The 16,362-nt window shown below is 40.5% G+C and overlaps 1 protein-coding gene across 1 annotated transcript in view; it reads left to right on the top strand.

Moving 5' to 3' along the window:
* The window catches only part of CDYL2 (chromodomain Y like 2), a 167,688-nt gene that overhangs the window by 127,580 nt on the left and 23,746 nt on the right, over positions 1-16,362 (top strand). Inside the window, exon 4 of the mRNA XM_073605542.1 lies at positions 13,509-13,681. Coding sequence (XP_073461643.1) covers positions 13,509-13,681 — 173 coding nt within the window. The remainder of the gene's footprint in view (positions 1-13,508; positions 13,682-16,362) is intronic.

Raw genomic sequence — 16,362 nt, 5'->3', positions numbered from 1 at the left:
GCCATGTGATTGGCTGATTAGCAATTTGTGTTACCAAACAATTGAATAGGTGTACCTAATAAAGTGTCCGGTGAGTGTAGATTGGAACTCTGGGGTTGATTTACTAAAACTGGAGAGTGCAAAATCTGGTGCAGCTCTGCATAGAAACAAATCAGTTTCTAACTTCATTTTGTTCAATGAAGCTTTGACAATAAAACTGGAAGCTGGTTGGTTTCTATGCACAGCTGCACCCGATTTTGCACTCTCCAGTTTTAGTAAATCAACCCCACTCTCTGTCCTAACAATGAGTTAAACATTCAGTAACCACCCTCTTGCATTGTATGTTAATGAGGTATAAGTACTGTCTGGGTGAGGACACAGTCACTGTGAACCTGTCCAGGATTTCTTAAGCCGGATATACACCAGTAGAATTTAGGTTGAAATGTTTAGCTTTAAGAACAATCATTTGATTTTCTAACCATTAGTGGGGTCAGATCCATATTTGTTTTTGACTGCAGTGACCAGAAAATTCAATGGAACAGGATGGAAAATGTTTTCAAACTAATTTCTAAGAGCGTATTTGGTTCATGTTTGGTAAAGTTGATTCTTTCCAAAATGAAACATTAAAAGCAAACAAAATTTTGAAATACTTTTCAAATGACATTTGTCAAGTCGTCAAATGTACTGAGAATTTTCATACAAATGTTGCTACAAAAGTTCATTCGAAAATCTACTAGTGTATGGCCAGCTTTAGAATCCGCCATGATACCTTCTCCTGATTCCTTCTCCTTAGGAATATCTAAAAAATAAGAATAATTTTAAAAAAATGTTTAGTTGTGCTGTGTGACTAGGAACATACAACCAAACCTTATAGTGAGGTTTTTTCAAAATGTACTGAAAAAGTGGAAATACCCTTTAAGGGGAATTTAGTGCACACAAACACAATATAATAGTATTTTTTGGTAAAATTGAAAACTTAAGGTTGAGTAGTAAATGGGTACCAAATATGTCAAAATTGCACGCACCCATAAAACGGCAATTACTACTGTACCTAAACATTTTTACAGCCTTTATAGCTCATCAGATTCGTGTTGGCAGGGAATGATGACCCTTTAATGATTAGGGCTTAAACAACTAATCGATTAATCGACAACTAATCGATTATGAAATTAATCAATTACTATTTTCATAATCAATTAATCGGCCAGTAACATAATGGGGTTAAAAAAAAATAAAATGAGCCCTTTATAGTACAAAAAGAGCAACAAATCGCTACTGTAAATATTATTTTCACAGTTCTACAGTAAAAAAATGAACCCCTTACAGTAGCGATCTGCTTTTTTTTGTACTATAAAGGGCTAATTTTATTTTTTTTAACCACATTATGTTACTAAACGTCTTAGACCCGGTTCATGTCTGTGTTTTTTGCAGAAACGCACTACAGTTCATTTACATGGTTTCCTATGGGACACATTTTCATGCTTTTTTCAGCCGCTGCGTATTTGGAAAGGGTCGGGACTTTTTTTTTTTTTTTTTTTTTTTAAACGCAAAACGGTGCTTTTTTGGTTTAATATACTTCAATGGAAAAGCTGCAGAAAAGCATGTAATGTGTTTTTGCAGCAATTTGTGTTTTTAAATCTGCCCAACAACAAATTGGCCCAAAAAAACACAAATCGCAGCAAAATCACGTGCGCAAAAATCAAAAAACACACAGCACAAAGCACTGCAAAAACAGATCAAAAGCAAACTGCATAGTTGTGTACTGAGCCTTATGCTGGCCACATGCATAAAATTTCAGACGAGAATATTCAGAAGAAAAATCTTTGTACATTTGCTGAATGAAAGAATGTTTGAAATTTTCACTTGTTTTTAACATTACTTTTTTAAAATGAATGTAATTTCTGAACGAAAACCACATACACTGTCTGAAAATTCCTTTGACTGAGAAGTTTTCTGTTTCCAAATTTTCCCATTTACTGTGGTTGAAAATGAACATCAATTTGACCCCACTAACGATTAGAAAATCGAACAAACGTTCTTAAGGAGGAAGACATTGTTTGTTTTTTTAATAAAAAAAAAAAAATGATCTCTGAGTCTGATGATATTTACCAGATTCACTCTTTAATAGTATATACAGTATATCTCTTCTAATAGTATATACAGTATATCTCCTCCAATAGTATATACAGTATATCTCTTCTGTCTGTTATTCTTAGAGTGGATTAGATATTTTGCTCCACTTTTTTTTTTTAAGGTTATTAACCGATTAATCGATTAATCAAAACAATAATCGGCCAACTAATCGATTGTGAAACTAATCGTTAGTTGCAGCCCTAATAATGATTGCTCTTACTCTCCTAAGGAGACATCAGAGATTTCTTAACCACTTCAGCCCTGAAAGGAAAAAAAACAATTTTTTACTTTCCGCTATAATACATATTAAAAAAAAAAAGTAAAAAAACAAATGTATTCATCAGTTTCTGCCAATATGTATTCTACATATTTTTGGTACAAAAAAATCCCAATAAGCGAATATTGATTGGTTTGCCCAAAAGTTATAGCGTCTACAAAATAGGGGATAGATTTAGGGACTTTTAATTTTTTTTATTGTTTTTACTGGTAATGGCGGCGATCTGTCATTTTTAGCAGGACTGCGACATTGCAGCGGCCAAATCTGACCCTGAGTTACACTTTTTGGAGACCAGTGACACCAATACAGTGATCAATGCTAAAACAAATGCACTGATCAATGTATAAATGACACTGGCAGGGAAGGGGTTAACTCTAGGGGAGCTCAAAGGGTTAACTGTGTTCCCTGGGTGTGTTCTAACTGTGTGGGGGATGGGCTCACTGGGACAACACAGAGATCGCTGTTCCTGATCACTAGGAACAGCAGATATCCATGTTGTCCCCTGTCAGAATGGGGATCCACCTTGTTTACATGGTTTACATAGCTCCCTCGGGCCCACAGTATCTCATGCACGAAACGATGTACAGGTATGTCGTTTCGTGCAGCCCTGTCACAGTATATGTGCGGTGGGCAGTCCGGAAGTGGTTAAAGAGGTTGTATACCTTCCTTTATGATTTGTACCTATAGGTAAGCCTTGTCAGGAACCATGAATCACACTGAGACAAAAGTGCAGTAAAAATCACACTGTTTAATCATAATAATGGTAAAAGGTAAACAGAGCAAACGTGGTCAAAACATAGCCAGAGTTCGGTAACCCGAACGTATAGACAAGCCAGGACATCAGGGAGCCAGGGATCAGCGTACTTCAGAACAGGCCAGGAAATCAGGAAACTGGAGAATCAGCGTAGTGGAACAGCACGCAGGATCAGGAACCAGAAGGGACATCAGCCAAGCAAGGCGTAACAGGAACACAGGAGCGAGTCTCTTGATATGTTGACCAAGGCAAAGGCAGAGAGGCTCTGGACTGAACAGCTTAAGTAACCAGCAAGACTGACGAGCAGGATATCATCACCAGGTGAGTCACCGTGGAAAGATTAGAGCTGGCAAATAATCGACAGCTGAGCGGCCTGCTCTGAGAAGGAAGGGCTGACCTGGGAGCGAGGCGTTTAGCCTCAGACAAGAATGTGAGATTCTTATGGTCAGTCAGAATGAGAACCGGCACAGTAGTACCTTCAAGGAGATGCCTCTATTCTTTAAGGGCTAAAATGATCGCTAACTCTCTGTCCCCAACCTCGTAATTGCATTCCGCAGGTGACAATTTCTTGGAAAAGTAGCCACAAGGATGCATAGAGCTCTCAGAGGTAGAACGTTGAGACAGAAGGGCACCAACTCCAGTCTCAGAAGCACCAACCTCAAGGATAAAGGGTAACGTAGGATCAGGATGTACCAACACAGGAGCCAAAACAAAGGCAGCCTTGAGACTCTCAAAGGCCTTAAAGTGGAGTTCCACCCATTTAAAAATCAGCAGCTACAAAAAGTGTAGCTGCTGACTTTTAATAATCAGATACTCGCCTGTCCCACGGTCCAGAGATGCGGGCTCACAAAGCCCCGCTCCTCTCCAAGGCGCCAACATTCTAACTTTGGGCGCCCGGCTGTGGCTTCACAGCTGCGCGCTGTGAATGGTCGGACAATCTTCTGGGACCTGTGACGTGTCCCAGAAGATTGCACGGAGGGAGGTGGGAGAGGTGAACTTCCTTCTGGCGCCGCAAAGCCTGGGGAGGAAGTGGGAGTTGGGTACCCAGAAAAACTGGGTATCCGCCCCCCCCCCCCCAAAAAAAATGACATGCCAAATGTGGCATGTCAGGGGGTCACCATCACTTAAAGCGGAAGTTCAATTTTTGGGTGGATTCCAGAGACCAACTCTGTGGGTTACCGTCCTTCCTGGTCATATCAGTCAGGGGCTTGATCAGAGATGAGAAGTTACAAATAGTCAGCCGATAATAGTTGGCAAAGCCAAGAAAACGTTGCAGAGGGTGTAAACCCACGGGTCAGGCCACTGTGGGACTACAGAACGTTTCTCTGGGTCCATCAAAAAACCAGCAGTGGAAATTACATAACCCAGGAATTTAACCTGTTCACGATGGAACTGGCACTTCTTCAATTTACAATACAGATTGTTTTCTCTCAGCCTCTGAAGCACAGGACAGATATCTGTGTGGTGGCTCTCTAGGGACTTGGAATATATGAGGATATCGTCAAGATAAACCACCACATATAGCTGCAACAAATCTCGAAGGACATCGTTGATAAATTCCTTGAAAACTCCTAGAGTGTTGCAAAGGCCAAATGGCACTACAAGGTACTCATAATGGCCTGTTCTGGTATTAAACGCAGTTTTCCATTCATCGCCCTCCTTGATCCTCACGAGATTGTATGCCCCTCTCAAATCAAGCTTCGTCAAAACCGTTGCTCCCTTGAAGCAGTCAAATAACTCTCTGTAATCAACGGAATTGGATAAGCATTCTTAATCGTGAAACGATTGAGACCCCTGTAATCAATACAAGGCCTCAGTTCACCACTCTTCTCCTTTAAAAAGAAGAAACCAGCACCAGCAGGAGACGAGGATTTGCGGATGAATCCTCAAGAAAGTGCGTCCGCAACATACTCCTCCATGGTCTTGTCCTCCGAGACCGAAAAAGGGTAAACCCGGCCACGAGGGGGTATGGCACCAGGTTGAAGGTCAATTGCGGTACTCCTCTAGCAGGGAGGAAAATGAAGAGATGCACAGGACCTTAGCCACATTCTGAAAAAATGTCTTGCTGCATTGTGGCAAACAGGAAATAACCTCAGCACGAAGCCAATCAAAAGAGGGGTTGTGCCCCTGTAACCAAGGATAACCAATAACCACCAGAAACTTAGGTGAGGAAATGACTTAGAATTGGATTATCTCATGGTGTAAAGCCTCAACGGCCATGGACAACGAAGCATGAGTCACATGGGTAGGCTGTAGAGGTCTCCCGTCAAGAGCCTCAATGGCAAGTGGAGTGGCACAAAGCTGCAGCGGAATTGAGTGCTTAGATGCAAAGGCAGCATCAATGAACAGGCCTGCAGCCCCACAGTCGATTAGAGCCTGTATCTCGAAGGACGACTCAGACAAAGAAAGGTTAACCTGAACCAGGGGCTTATCGAAACAACACCACCTAAGGTTTGTCCCCTACAGGACCTCAAGGTCCGGGCGTTTCCTGGACGGGTAGGACAAGACTTCAAAAACTGACCTTCCTGGCCACAATAAAGGCACAATCTCTCCCCCCTCCTAAGGGTTCTCTCATCCGCAGAGAGACATGTGAAGCCCAACTGCATGGGTTCCACTTCCCTGACCAACTCGGTACCAGGAGGTGAGGGAGGCAAGGGTGGGACTGCAAAGCTCGGAGACAAATGTACAGGAGGCTTCCGCAAGCGCTCCTTAAGAGTCTTTCTGAGTCTGGAGTTAATGAGGATGGCAAACGTGATCAACTTCTCCAGCTCAGTAGGTACATCTTGGGCTGCTATCTCATCTTTGATGGTATCCGAGAGACCATGAGAAAAGGCAGCCACGAGGGCCTCATTGTTCCAAGCAACATCTGCTGCCAGAGTACGGAATTCAATTGCGTAATTGGCAACAGTTCTCGTACTGTTTGATGGACATGAGGCTCTTGGCAGCAGAAGCAGAGCGTGCGGGAATGTCAAATACCCTTTTGAAGGAAGCTACAAATTCTGGGTAACTCAGGACAACGGGTTTTTGCATCGCCCATAGAGGGTTTGCCCAGGCCAAGGTTCTCTCAGAAAGCAAAGATATCACGAAACCTATTTTGCTTCTGTCCGTTGGAAACGCCTGGGGCAGCATCTCAAAGTATATCTCAACCTAGTTGAGAAACCCTCTGCGTTGAACTGGATCGCCCCCCAAATCGATGGGGAAGCGGAGCAGAACCAGACATACCTCTTAAAGAGGTAATACTCAAGGCGGGTGCCTGTACAGAGAATGGGGCAGCAGCAGGTATGGCCTGCAGGGGGGGATTCCAGGTGAGCCGTGCGACTCGGGAGCGTCTGTAATGCTATAGGCAAACTGTTCCATGTGGTGATCCTGCTCATCCAATCTGGAAAAAAAATATTACCAACAAGTGGATTGACTGCATCTTCTGAATTCATGACCTTCGCCTACTGTCAGCAACCATGAGTCAGACTGAGACAGAAGTGCAGTAAAAATCACACTGTTTAATAATAATAATGGTAAAAGGTAAACCAAGCAAACGTGGTCAATACATAGCCAGAGTTCTGTAACCGGAACGGATAGTCAGAGAAGCCAGGACATCAGGGAGCCAGGGATCAGCGTACTTCAGAACAGGCCAGGAAATCAGGAAACCGGAGAATCAGCGTAGTGGAACAGCAAGCAGGATCGGGAACCAGAAGGGACATAAGCCAAGCAAGTCTTAACAGGAACACAGGAGCGAGTCTCTTGATATGTTGACCAAGGCGAAGGCAGAGAGGATCTGGATTGAACAGCTTGAGTAACCAGCAGGACTAACGAGCAGGATATCATCACCAGGTGAGTCACTGTGGAAAGATTAGAGCTGGCAATTAACCGACAGCTGAGACGCCAGCTCTGAGAAGGTAGTACAGACGGGCCAAATGTCGGGCGACGTCAGCCAGTTCAATAAAAACCAGGCCAACATTCGGCCCACGTGCATGGCAACTGGTCCAACAGAAGCCATGCAGGGTGTGTGCCTGTGTGCGTGCACAAGGCTTTAGACACCTAATATCACCTCTGCAGTTTGTAGAAGCTGATCAAGCATTGATCATTATGTACATTAAATGCTGAACCCCAAAGGAAATACCTTGTGTTTTAAGGTATGGAGAAGCATGTGACTCATTCTGTGTTGACACTACTGAGCTCTGCCACACATGGAGTCCATTGCCCACTGTAAGCTACAACTTTGTTCTGGTCAGTCCTGTTAAAACGTTATATCATGTAGCCTTGAGCACTGGGATCTCCCATCTTATGCCCATCTTATGATCTGGTGTAGAGTGTTTGGTCCTGCCAATGTGGAATGCTGAACTGAGACTTCTTGGTATAACACTGGACAACAAACACTTTGCTTCCTGAACCCTTTTTTGTGTAACTTTAAAATTTTTGAATGCTAATCACAAAAATAACATGTAACATTGTTAAGCTAGGATCCCATATTATGTAAAAAAGATGTTACACAGTGTGATCATAATGCAAAAATGTAGTTTAAAAAGGTGCTTTTTACGCATCACGGTTTAGTAAAAACATCAAGTATATTAAATTTTACTAAGGTTGATGAAAGATTACCTAAATGTATGCAGGAATTTTAGGTACTTTTCAGCCAGAGCAAAGCTTTCAGTATTTGTTATCTTAGCTAATGACATACACTGTGTTACCAAAAGTATTGGGACGCCTGCCTTTCTATGCACATGAACTTTAATTGCATCCCAGTCCTGGTCCATAGGATTCAATATTGAGTTGGTCCACCCTTTGCAGCTATAAAAGCTTTAACTTCATGATGTGTCGTTCATCTGCTGCATTAAGTTTCCTTGGCCGACCACTGCTTCTACGGGTCTCAACATTGACCGTTTCTTTGTGTTTCTTCAAATAGCTTGAACAGCACATCTTAAAACCCCAGTCTGCTTTGAAATCTTTGCCTTGGAGAGACCTTGCTGATGCAGTATAACTACCCTATGTCTTGTTGCTTTGCTCAGTCTTGCCATAATGTATGACCTGTGACATGAAACTGCCTTGCACAATCTCACCTTAGTAGCCGAGTTTGGCTGTTCCTCACCCAGTTATAAGCCTCCTACACAGTTGTTTCTGTTTCAGTTAATGACTATTTTAACCTACATATGAAATTGATGATTTATCACCTACTTGGTATGTTTGGTTAATCATAGACCTTACTCTAATCCTACAAAATCCCTGACTTCGTGCATGTGTACATAGTGTGCAAGTGTAAGACTTAATGCTGGTTTATAATCAAATGGTAGTCACACCAAATATTGATTTGAGTTATGTCTTCTTCTGTACACTCACTTTTTATTTTGTAAATTGATAAAAATAAACAAGTAAAATATATTTTTGAAAGCATTATTACTTTTCATTTCTTCACACCTGCCGAAAACTCTTGCCCAATACTGTACATGTGTGATTTTGACTTTTGTCCAAAACTTGAGCTTTTATACATGTCCAGTTCTCATTTACTTAATTCATACTAAACTCGGTACAACTCTCATTTCCATAACTCCTATTGAAATTGAGTTCTCTTCATAAAAAGTGGTTACACTAGTAGATAAAAAGATAGCAATCTGTTAGATCCTGAATATGCCTAATCTACAAAGTCTAAAAGGCTGATAAAGGTGCATTAGACCTAAGAGAAATATGCCCCATCACACGTTTTGATGAGGGCAACCCAGTTGCCAATACTGCTGCTCTAATTTAATAGAGGGGAGGTAGAACATTCTTTTTAAAAGTACCCTTTCTCATGTGTTCATTTCTCCTTTTTTATGCATTTTGTATTTTACATTTTAACAGAGCAATTATTACACACAATAATCCCTTAGTAACATACAGGAAAGGACGAAGAACACAGGATTTCATTGTAGTATTGCTGGTAAATTCAATTACATAGGGAATATAAATATACATTCAGTAGTTGTGATGATAGAATGACCCTGATTCACATTCCTGCCTAGTCGGAAAAAAGAATGTAAGCACCATCTAAACAATGGGGCCTTGAAGGTATTTGAAGTCACTAATAAGGTGGTACAATGCCATTCCCACAAAGGTGGACGGTCAGTTTCTCTGAGGCTGGGCTTACGCTGATGCGAATTGGATGTGGTTTTCCCCGCATCCAATTCGTATGTCAGCAGAGTATGACTGGCTCTCAATGGAGCCGGTTCACACAGCTCCGGGATGGCTGCAAATTGCTTTGCTGGAGAGTCTTGTGCATCTTCTGGTGTGTTTCAGGTCCGAATTCAGCCAAAAAATTTGTGCCTAATTCGTCCCTGAAACGGAGAACAGGGACGCACTGCACCACTGCTGTGAGCCTGAACCCAGCCTTAATGTATATGTCAGTTGAACGCTGTAAAAGGATAGTGGGATCTTAGAAGGTTCGGGTTCTTATACAAGGGGAGGCAATGAGGGTTTGTGGGGAAACTAGGAAGTACTGAGTTAGTATTTGGTAGGGAATGTGAAAGAGGAGGAGTGGATAAGGCATAAGGAGGGTGTGCCAGAGGAGTAGTCACTGTTGCCCATCCTACTCTCGTACTTAAAGTTATAAAAGTAGTGGGAAGGGAACTAAAGGTGTAGAGCCTAACCTGTTAAGATTTTTTTAAATCACTTCTCTTCATGAGGATGAAATAAACCTTTTAAGTACTGCTATTCAGTTTAAAGTTGTGTAAGCATCCTGTGTGCAAAATCTGTAAGAGGGCAAATATACAATCTTTTATAGCCGAGGCCAATTGTCTTATTATTCTTGTGGAATGGAGAAGAGTACTTTGTATAATATGTTGTAAAGAGATGGTTGAACATAGAAAAAAAGTAATAAAGCTACATTTATAAAAATAGTAATTAACCTCCTGAGCCCTGTAATGATAGGACATGATACCTCTGAGTTTAAAGGGGCAGACCCACCTGGGATCCAACCAGACATATGAAGTGAGGAAATTGGTTAAATAGATGATCTCTTTTAAAGGTAGTGGGGTTTCCAAGGCAACCAAACACTCTTGGAAATTTTTGTGATACTTAACAACCTGTGCTGTGATCACATATGGAACACGATATTTCCAGGGAAACTATCAAACTCTGATCTTTCTGTAAATGTATTTATTGCTACAGTATAATTACTGCATAATAAAGAAAGAAATCCTATAGTCACAAAACACAGTAGGTTCCATTATCACAGGAATACTTGTAGGATTTTTATTTTTTTAACTTAAGATTATTTGTATTTTTAAACATCTACCTGCAAGAGGATACATAATAAACAGCACTTAAACACATATTCTACTTTTTGTTTTGTTTTTTTTTTGTTTTTGTTTTTTTTTCAGTCATGTAAATTGGAAATATTGGACATGAATATTTAGTATTTTCATATCCAGACAGCAGGTGGAGCTTAAGCCTCCTTTTCATTTTGCGTTCTTACCTCCTGTTGTTAAAGAAAGGTTTATTTGCATGACTAAATGGCTCAGACTGTAACACTGCCAAGTAAAAGAGTCAGAGGAATGACTCCTCTGTATCTCTGCCCCTTCCTCCGTATCACTCCCTCTTAGATTTATTATATAGAGTGAGTCTGAAGGCAGACAGCTTCTGCTGTTTTTTCTGTTAAGGAAACTTAAAATGTTACAAGTGTCAAGGAGCTTTTTAAGACAAAAATGAAGAACTAGCTATTCTATGACATTCCTGTACCTTGTTTTGATCTTACACAGAGATGTTATTTTACTAAATGGCATTTAAAGCTTAGGTCTTCTTTAAAATAGATCTATATTCAAGAAAGAAGTCACAAATAAACTTGTATTTCATATTTTTCATAGTGTGATCTGTAAGAGCTCCTGTACTAAAAGTTAGAAATTATTTCTCAGTAGTGTGCCGATATTTCCAGCCATGTTGAAATTGCAAGATTAAGAAATTTAGTTGTATACATGTATAGCTGAGAGTGACTGCTATCATGGAGCTATAAGATGGTCCTGCTTTCAGAATTATAGATTTATTAGAATACTTAAAGGGGTTGTAAAGGCAGAAGGATTTTTTTATCTTGATGCATTTTATGCATTAAGATGAAAAAACCTTCTGTGCGCAGCAGCCCCCCTAATATTTACCTGAACTGTCTTTATCCAGCGATATTGCAGGAGTGTCTAAGCTGCCCAAGACTCCCCTCCTTGTTGGCTGAGAAAGCAGTGCGGCATGATTGGCTCTCTCTGCTGTCAATCAAAACCATTCAGCCAAACAGGAGGGGGGGGCAGGTCTCGGCTCCGTGTCTCAATGCACACACAGAGCTGTGGCTCGGCTCGGGTGCCCCCATAGCAAGCTGCTTGCTGTGGGGGCACTCAACAGAAGGGAGAGGCCAGGAGAGCTGAAGAGGGACTGCAGTAGAGGAGTATCCAGGCTGCTCTGTGCAAAACCAACTGCATAGAGCAGGTAAGTACATGTTGTTAAAAAAAAAATATGAGACTTTACATTCATTTAAAGAGGAATGTTCACTACATTGACCTAATAAACTAAGGGATCAACATGATTCATTTTATTCAGTTTTGGCAGGGTGGATACATTTCGCAAATACAAGGACTATAGCCTCGTACACACAATAAGAATATTTTACGAATGATAGTTTTTTGTTTTTTTGCATGCTAGTCTCATATCAAAAACAAATAGGTTACTAGAGTTCTGAAAATTCTCGTAAGACAGAATACAACTTCCTGCGATGATGTCATTGTAATGTATTCTTAAGTTTCCGAGCATGCACGGCCATGGTCAGTTGATTTTTTTATGGAGGAATACTGTGCTGATTAAAAAAAAATGGTTTGTTCTGTAATGTTACGGGGAAAATGTTCATGCATGTCCCTTTGGATAATTTTGCATGAACTCTCATGATCAGGTCTCGAAAACTGTGTATTAATGATCAGGTTATCGGATGATCGCTCCAAGAGCGGTGTTTTTCATCTGAATTTCTCATCGTGTATATCTTACTTTATAGAGACCTAAATGCTTGAAGGGAAATTACATTTGTCGCCTTGTGTTTCTGAGCGCACGTGTGGCAGATGTAGCAGTTACCAGTCACATGGTAGGATTACCATGATTATGACGTATACTAGTTGTGTGCCCCCCCCCCCTTTTTTTTTCCCTAATCCCCCACACTCCTCTTTTACCCTCACTCTGGAAATGCAGTATTATAGTAACAAATGATGTACCTGACCTTGGCTTGGTATCAAAGGAGCCCGAATTTTCCACTTCTTAATAAGTGATTAAACAGTACTGACTGACATATTCAAGGCTTTGGATATCTTTTTATGTCCTTTACCATCTTTGTAAAGTTTCATTGCCCTGTTACACAGGTCTTTTGACTCTTCTTTTCTACCTTCTCATTGCTCAGTGTCTAGCCTGCTTAGTGCATCCATGTGAGAACTAACAAACGCATTGACTATTTATACACATACACTACTTGTGATTTAAAATGCCACAAATGTGGGAAATTAACCTTTAAATTGTCATTTTTAACCTGTGTGTGCCACCTTCTGTGTCTGTACCAGGGCCAAACATTCCAGGGTATGTAAACCTTTTTATCAGGGCCACCTGGGTGATTTTTGTTATCATTATGGTTTCAAAAGGATCCAAAAACTATGTGATACTAAATGGCTTCATGTGATTGCTATCCTTAAATAAAAGACAGTTTTTTGGCATGATCAGTCATATTTTCAATATTAATGCCAAAATTTCACAATTTTTGCCAGGGTATGCAAACTTGAGCATGACTGTATAGCTATGTAAAACATTTAAAAAAAAAGTCCCTATACGGTTTAAAATCCAATAATACACTGTCTCACCCTGTTCTGCATATGCTCAGTTGCTCTGTATTTTAGGCAATTTTAGGCCCTTCTGAGTGTGTAGAGGCCAATCTGCTGAAAGCGGAATTAAACCATCCTATCCTTTACAACCAAGAAAGTTGTCTCTAATTGAACTGCAACTGCCATGGTGTTGCACATGTGATCAGTTAGAACACCAGCCATTTGATGGTTTGACAGTTTGGTTGAGGACACAATCAAATCAAACTGTTTTTCAAACTGGCAAATGAATGAGTTTAGTTCCACTTTATAACTTGCAGCTGGGGGTTTGGTCTCCAGCAAAATGGCAGCCTCTAGCAAGAAGAAACAGGAGCAATGCTGGAGGCAATTTACAGCACATACTAATTTTGGTAGCATACTTATTAATGTGGAACCTTTTTTTTTTTTTTTTTTTTATCAAGTTGTTATGGGTAAAGTTCCGCCAACTGTAATTAATAAAAAAAAAAAGCTGTTCTTGTCAGATCTAGAACGTTCACCTATATTAATGATATGTCTTTATTTCTGAATTCAGATCATGAAAGAGGTGCGAAGGGCTCTGTGCAATGCATCCTCTGATGATAGCAAACTCCTGCTTCTCAGTGCCGTTGGCAGTGTATTTTGTAGCGGTCTTGACTACTCATATCTAATCGGGAAATTGTCTACAGACAGAAGGAAGGAGAGCACGAGGATAGCAGAATCTATAAGGTATGGGTATCTCCCACAACCCAGAGTCCTGGGAAACAAACCTGGTGGTTTTCACAATGTAATAAGGAAAAAAAAAGACTTGGCCTCAAAGTAAAACTCTAGGCATACAAATAAATTAATAGGAAGTAGTATGAATGGTGCTTATGTTACCTGTATGAACTATATAAAGATATTAATACTTTAATTCTTTAAAAATGGCCTTTTCACTACCTAAAGACCATGTGACTGCTTTCAAACTACAACTTCCAACATGCATCACAAATTAAAGTGGATGTTGATGTTGGCTGGCAAAAGTCTTGGCACATAAAGTTAGGTCCATATATATTTGGACACAGGCGCAATTTTAGTTTTTTTAAGTAGTTACCAAAATTATATTCAAGCTATAGTTATATAATTGGCTATGAGCTGAAAGTGCACACTCTCAGGTTTAATCTGAGGGTATGTACATCCAAATCAGAGGAAGGGTTTAGGAATTACAGCTCTTAAGAATAACCATCCCCCTTTTTTAAGGGACCAAAAGTAATTGGACAATTGAATCAAAAGCTGTTTTATTACCAGGTGTGGGCTACTCCTTCGTTATTTTGTTATCAATTAAGCAGGTATAAGGTCTGGAGTTTATTCTAACTGTGGTATTTGCATTTGGAATCCATTGCTGTGAACCTACATCATGTGTTCAAAGGAGCTGTCCATGCAAGTGAAACAGACCATTATAGGACTTCAAAAACAAAACCAATCTATCAGAGAGATAGCAGCAACATTAGGAGTGGCCTAATGTTTGGTACATTCTGAGGAAAGAAAAATGCAATGGTGAGCTCAGCAACATAAAAAGGCCTGGATGTCCACGGACGACAACAGTGGTGGATGATCGCAGGATCCTCTCTATGGTAAAGAAAAACCCATTCACAACATCCAGACAAGTGAAGCACACTCTCCAGGAGGTGGATGTATCATTGTCAATGTCTACAATCAAGAGAAGACTTCACGAGAGCAAATAGAGAGGGTTCACCACAAGGTGTGAACCATTAATAAGCCTGAAGAATAGAAAAGACAGATTAGACTTTGCCAAAAAACATCTAAAAAAGCCAGACCAGTTCTGCAAAAGCATTCTTTGGATGTATGAAACTAAGATTAATATGTACCATAATGACGGGAAGAAAAAAATGCGGAGAAGGCGTGTAGAACAGCTCATGATCCAAAGAACACAACGTCATCTGTAAAACATGGTGGAGGCAGTGTGATGGCATGGGCATGCATGCATGCCTTCCAGTGGCACTGGGTCATTGGTGTTTATTGATGATGTGACAGAAGACATAAGCAGCTGGATGAATCCTGCAGTGTTTAGAGATATACTGTCCACCCAAATGCAGCAAAGTTGATTGGACGGCACTTCATAGTACAGATGGACAATGATCCAAAACACACTGCAAAAGCAACCCAGGAGCTTTTGAAGGAAAAGAAGTGGAATATTCTGCAATGGCCGAGTCAATCACCAAAGAACAACTAAAGGCAGCTGCAGTTAGAGCCTGGCAAAGGATCAGAAAGGAGGAAACCCAGTCTTTGGTAATGTCCATGGGTTCCAGACTTCAGGCAGTCATTGCCAGTAAAGGATTCTCAACAAAATATTAAAAATGAACATTTTATTTATGATTATATTCATTTGTCTAATTAAATCTGAGCCCCTGAAAATGTGGGGGCTGTGTATAAAAATGGTTGTAGTTCCTAAAATTCGTACTTGATATTTATGTTCAACCACTTAAATTAAAGCTGAAAGTCTGCACTTCAAATTCATTTGGATTGTTTTGTTTTAATTTTATTCTGGTGGCATACAGAGCCAAAAGTATGAAAATTGTGCTTGTGTCCAAATATATATGGACCTAACTGTATCTCCTATGCAGTTAAAGAGGAACTGCTGTCTGCTCACATAATTTGTAATAAAAACATCTTTGCCATTTGGAAGCTTCCCTCCAACCACTTTGCATATTATTTTATATATACTGTGATTCTGTACTTGCAAAATATGCTGCAGAAATCTCCCTCCACTGAGTCTGGCTGCAATCATTTTAAATGTGGGCAGCTGCTGCCTGTTCACTCCCTGGATTTACACAGACACACAAAGACACACACCCAGCTCTGCAGCCCTACGCCCTACAGCTCTCATTGGCCCTCTTATGGCTCCCCCCCCCTCCCTTCCTGACAAACGCTCATGAGAGTGAGAGAGCGCTGTGCATGATGTCATAAGCCTAGGCTTTTTACCAGGCGAGAAACAGGAAGTGGGTTATATAAGGTATTTACTGGCAGAAAAAAAAATGTTTTACTCTCCAAAGTTAAAACAACAAGGGCAGAAGATTTAATAAATGGAAAGTTGAAAAAGGTCTGAAGGTCTGCTTTAAGTAACGTATGCTTCTGCATTCTGTTTCAAGTTTTACATCTTTTAAGACATGGGTGCTAAACCTGTGGCCCTCCAGCTGTTGCAGAACCACAATTCCCATCATGCCTCTGCCTTTGGGAGTCATGCTTGTAACTGTCAGTGGCTTGCAATGCCCCATGGGACTTGTAGTTCTGTAACAGCTGGAGGGCCACAGGTTGAGCACCCATGTTTTAAGGCATTGAATCTGGCTAATACTCCAGTTAAAAAATATAAATATTTTTTTTCATTTGTATCTTTTTTTTGTTTCTTTTTT

This window comes from Aquarana catesbeiana, linkage group LG11, assembly GCF_042186555.1.
Source record: "Aquarana catesbeiana isolate 2022-GZ linkage group LG11, ASM4218655v1, whole genome shotgun sequence".
NCBI classification, from domain to species: Eukaryota; Metazoa; Chordata; class Amphibia; order Anura; family Ranidae; genus Aquarana; species Aquarana catesbeiana.
This window is presented reverse-complemented; position numbering and strand designations above follow the sequence as displayed.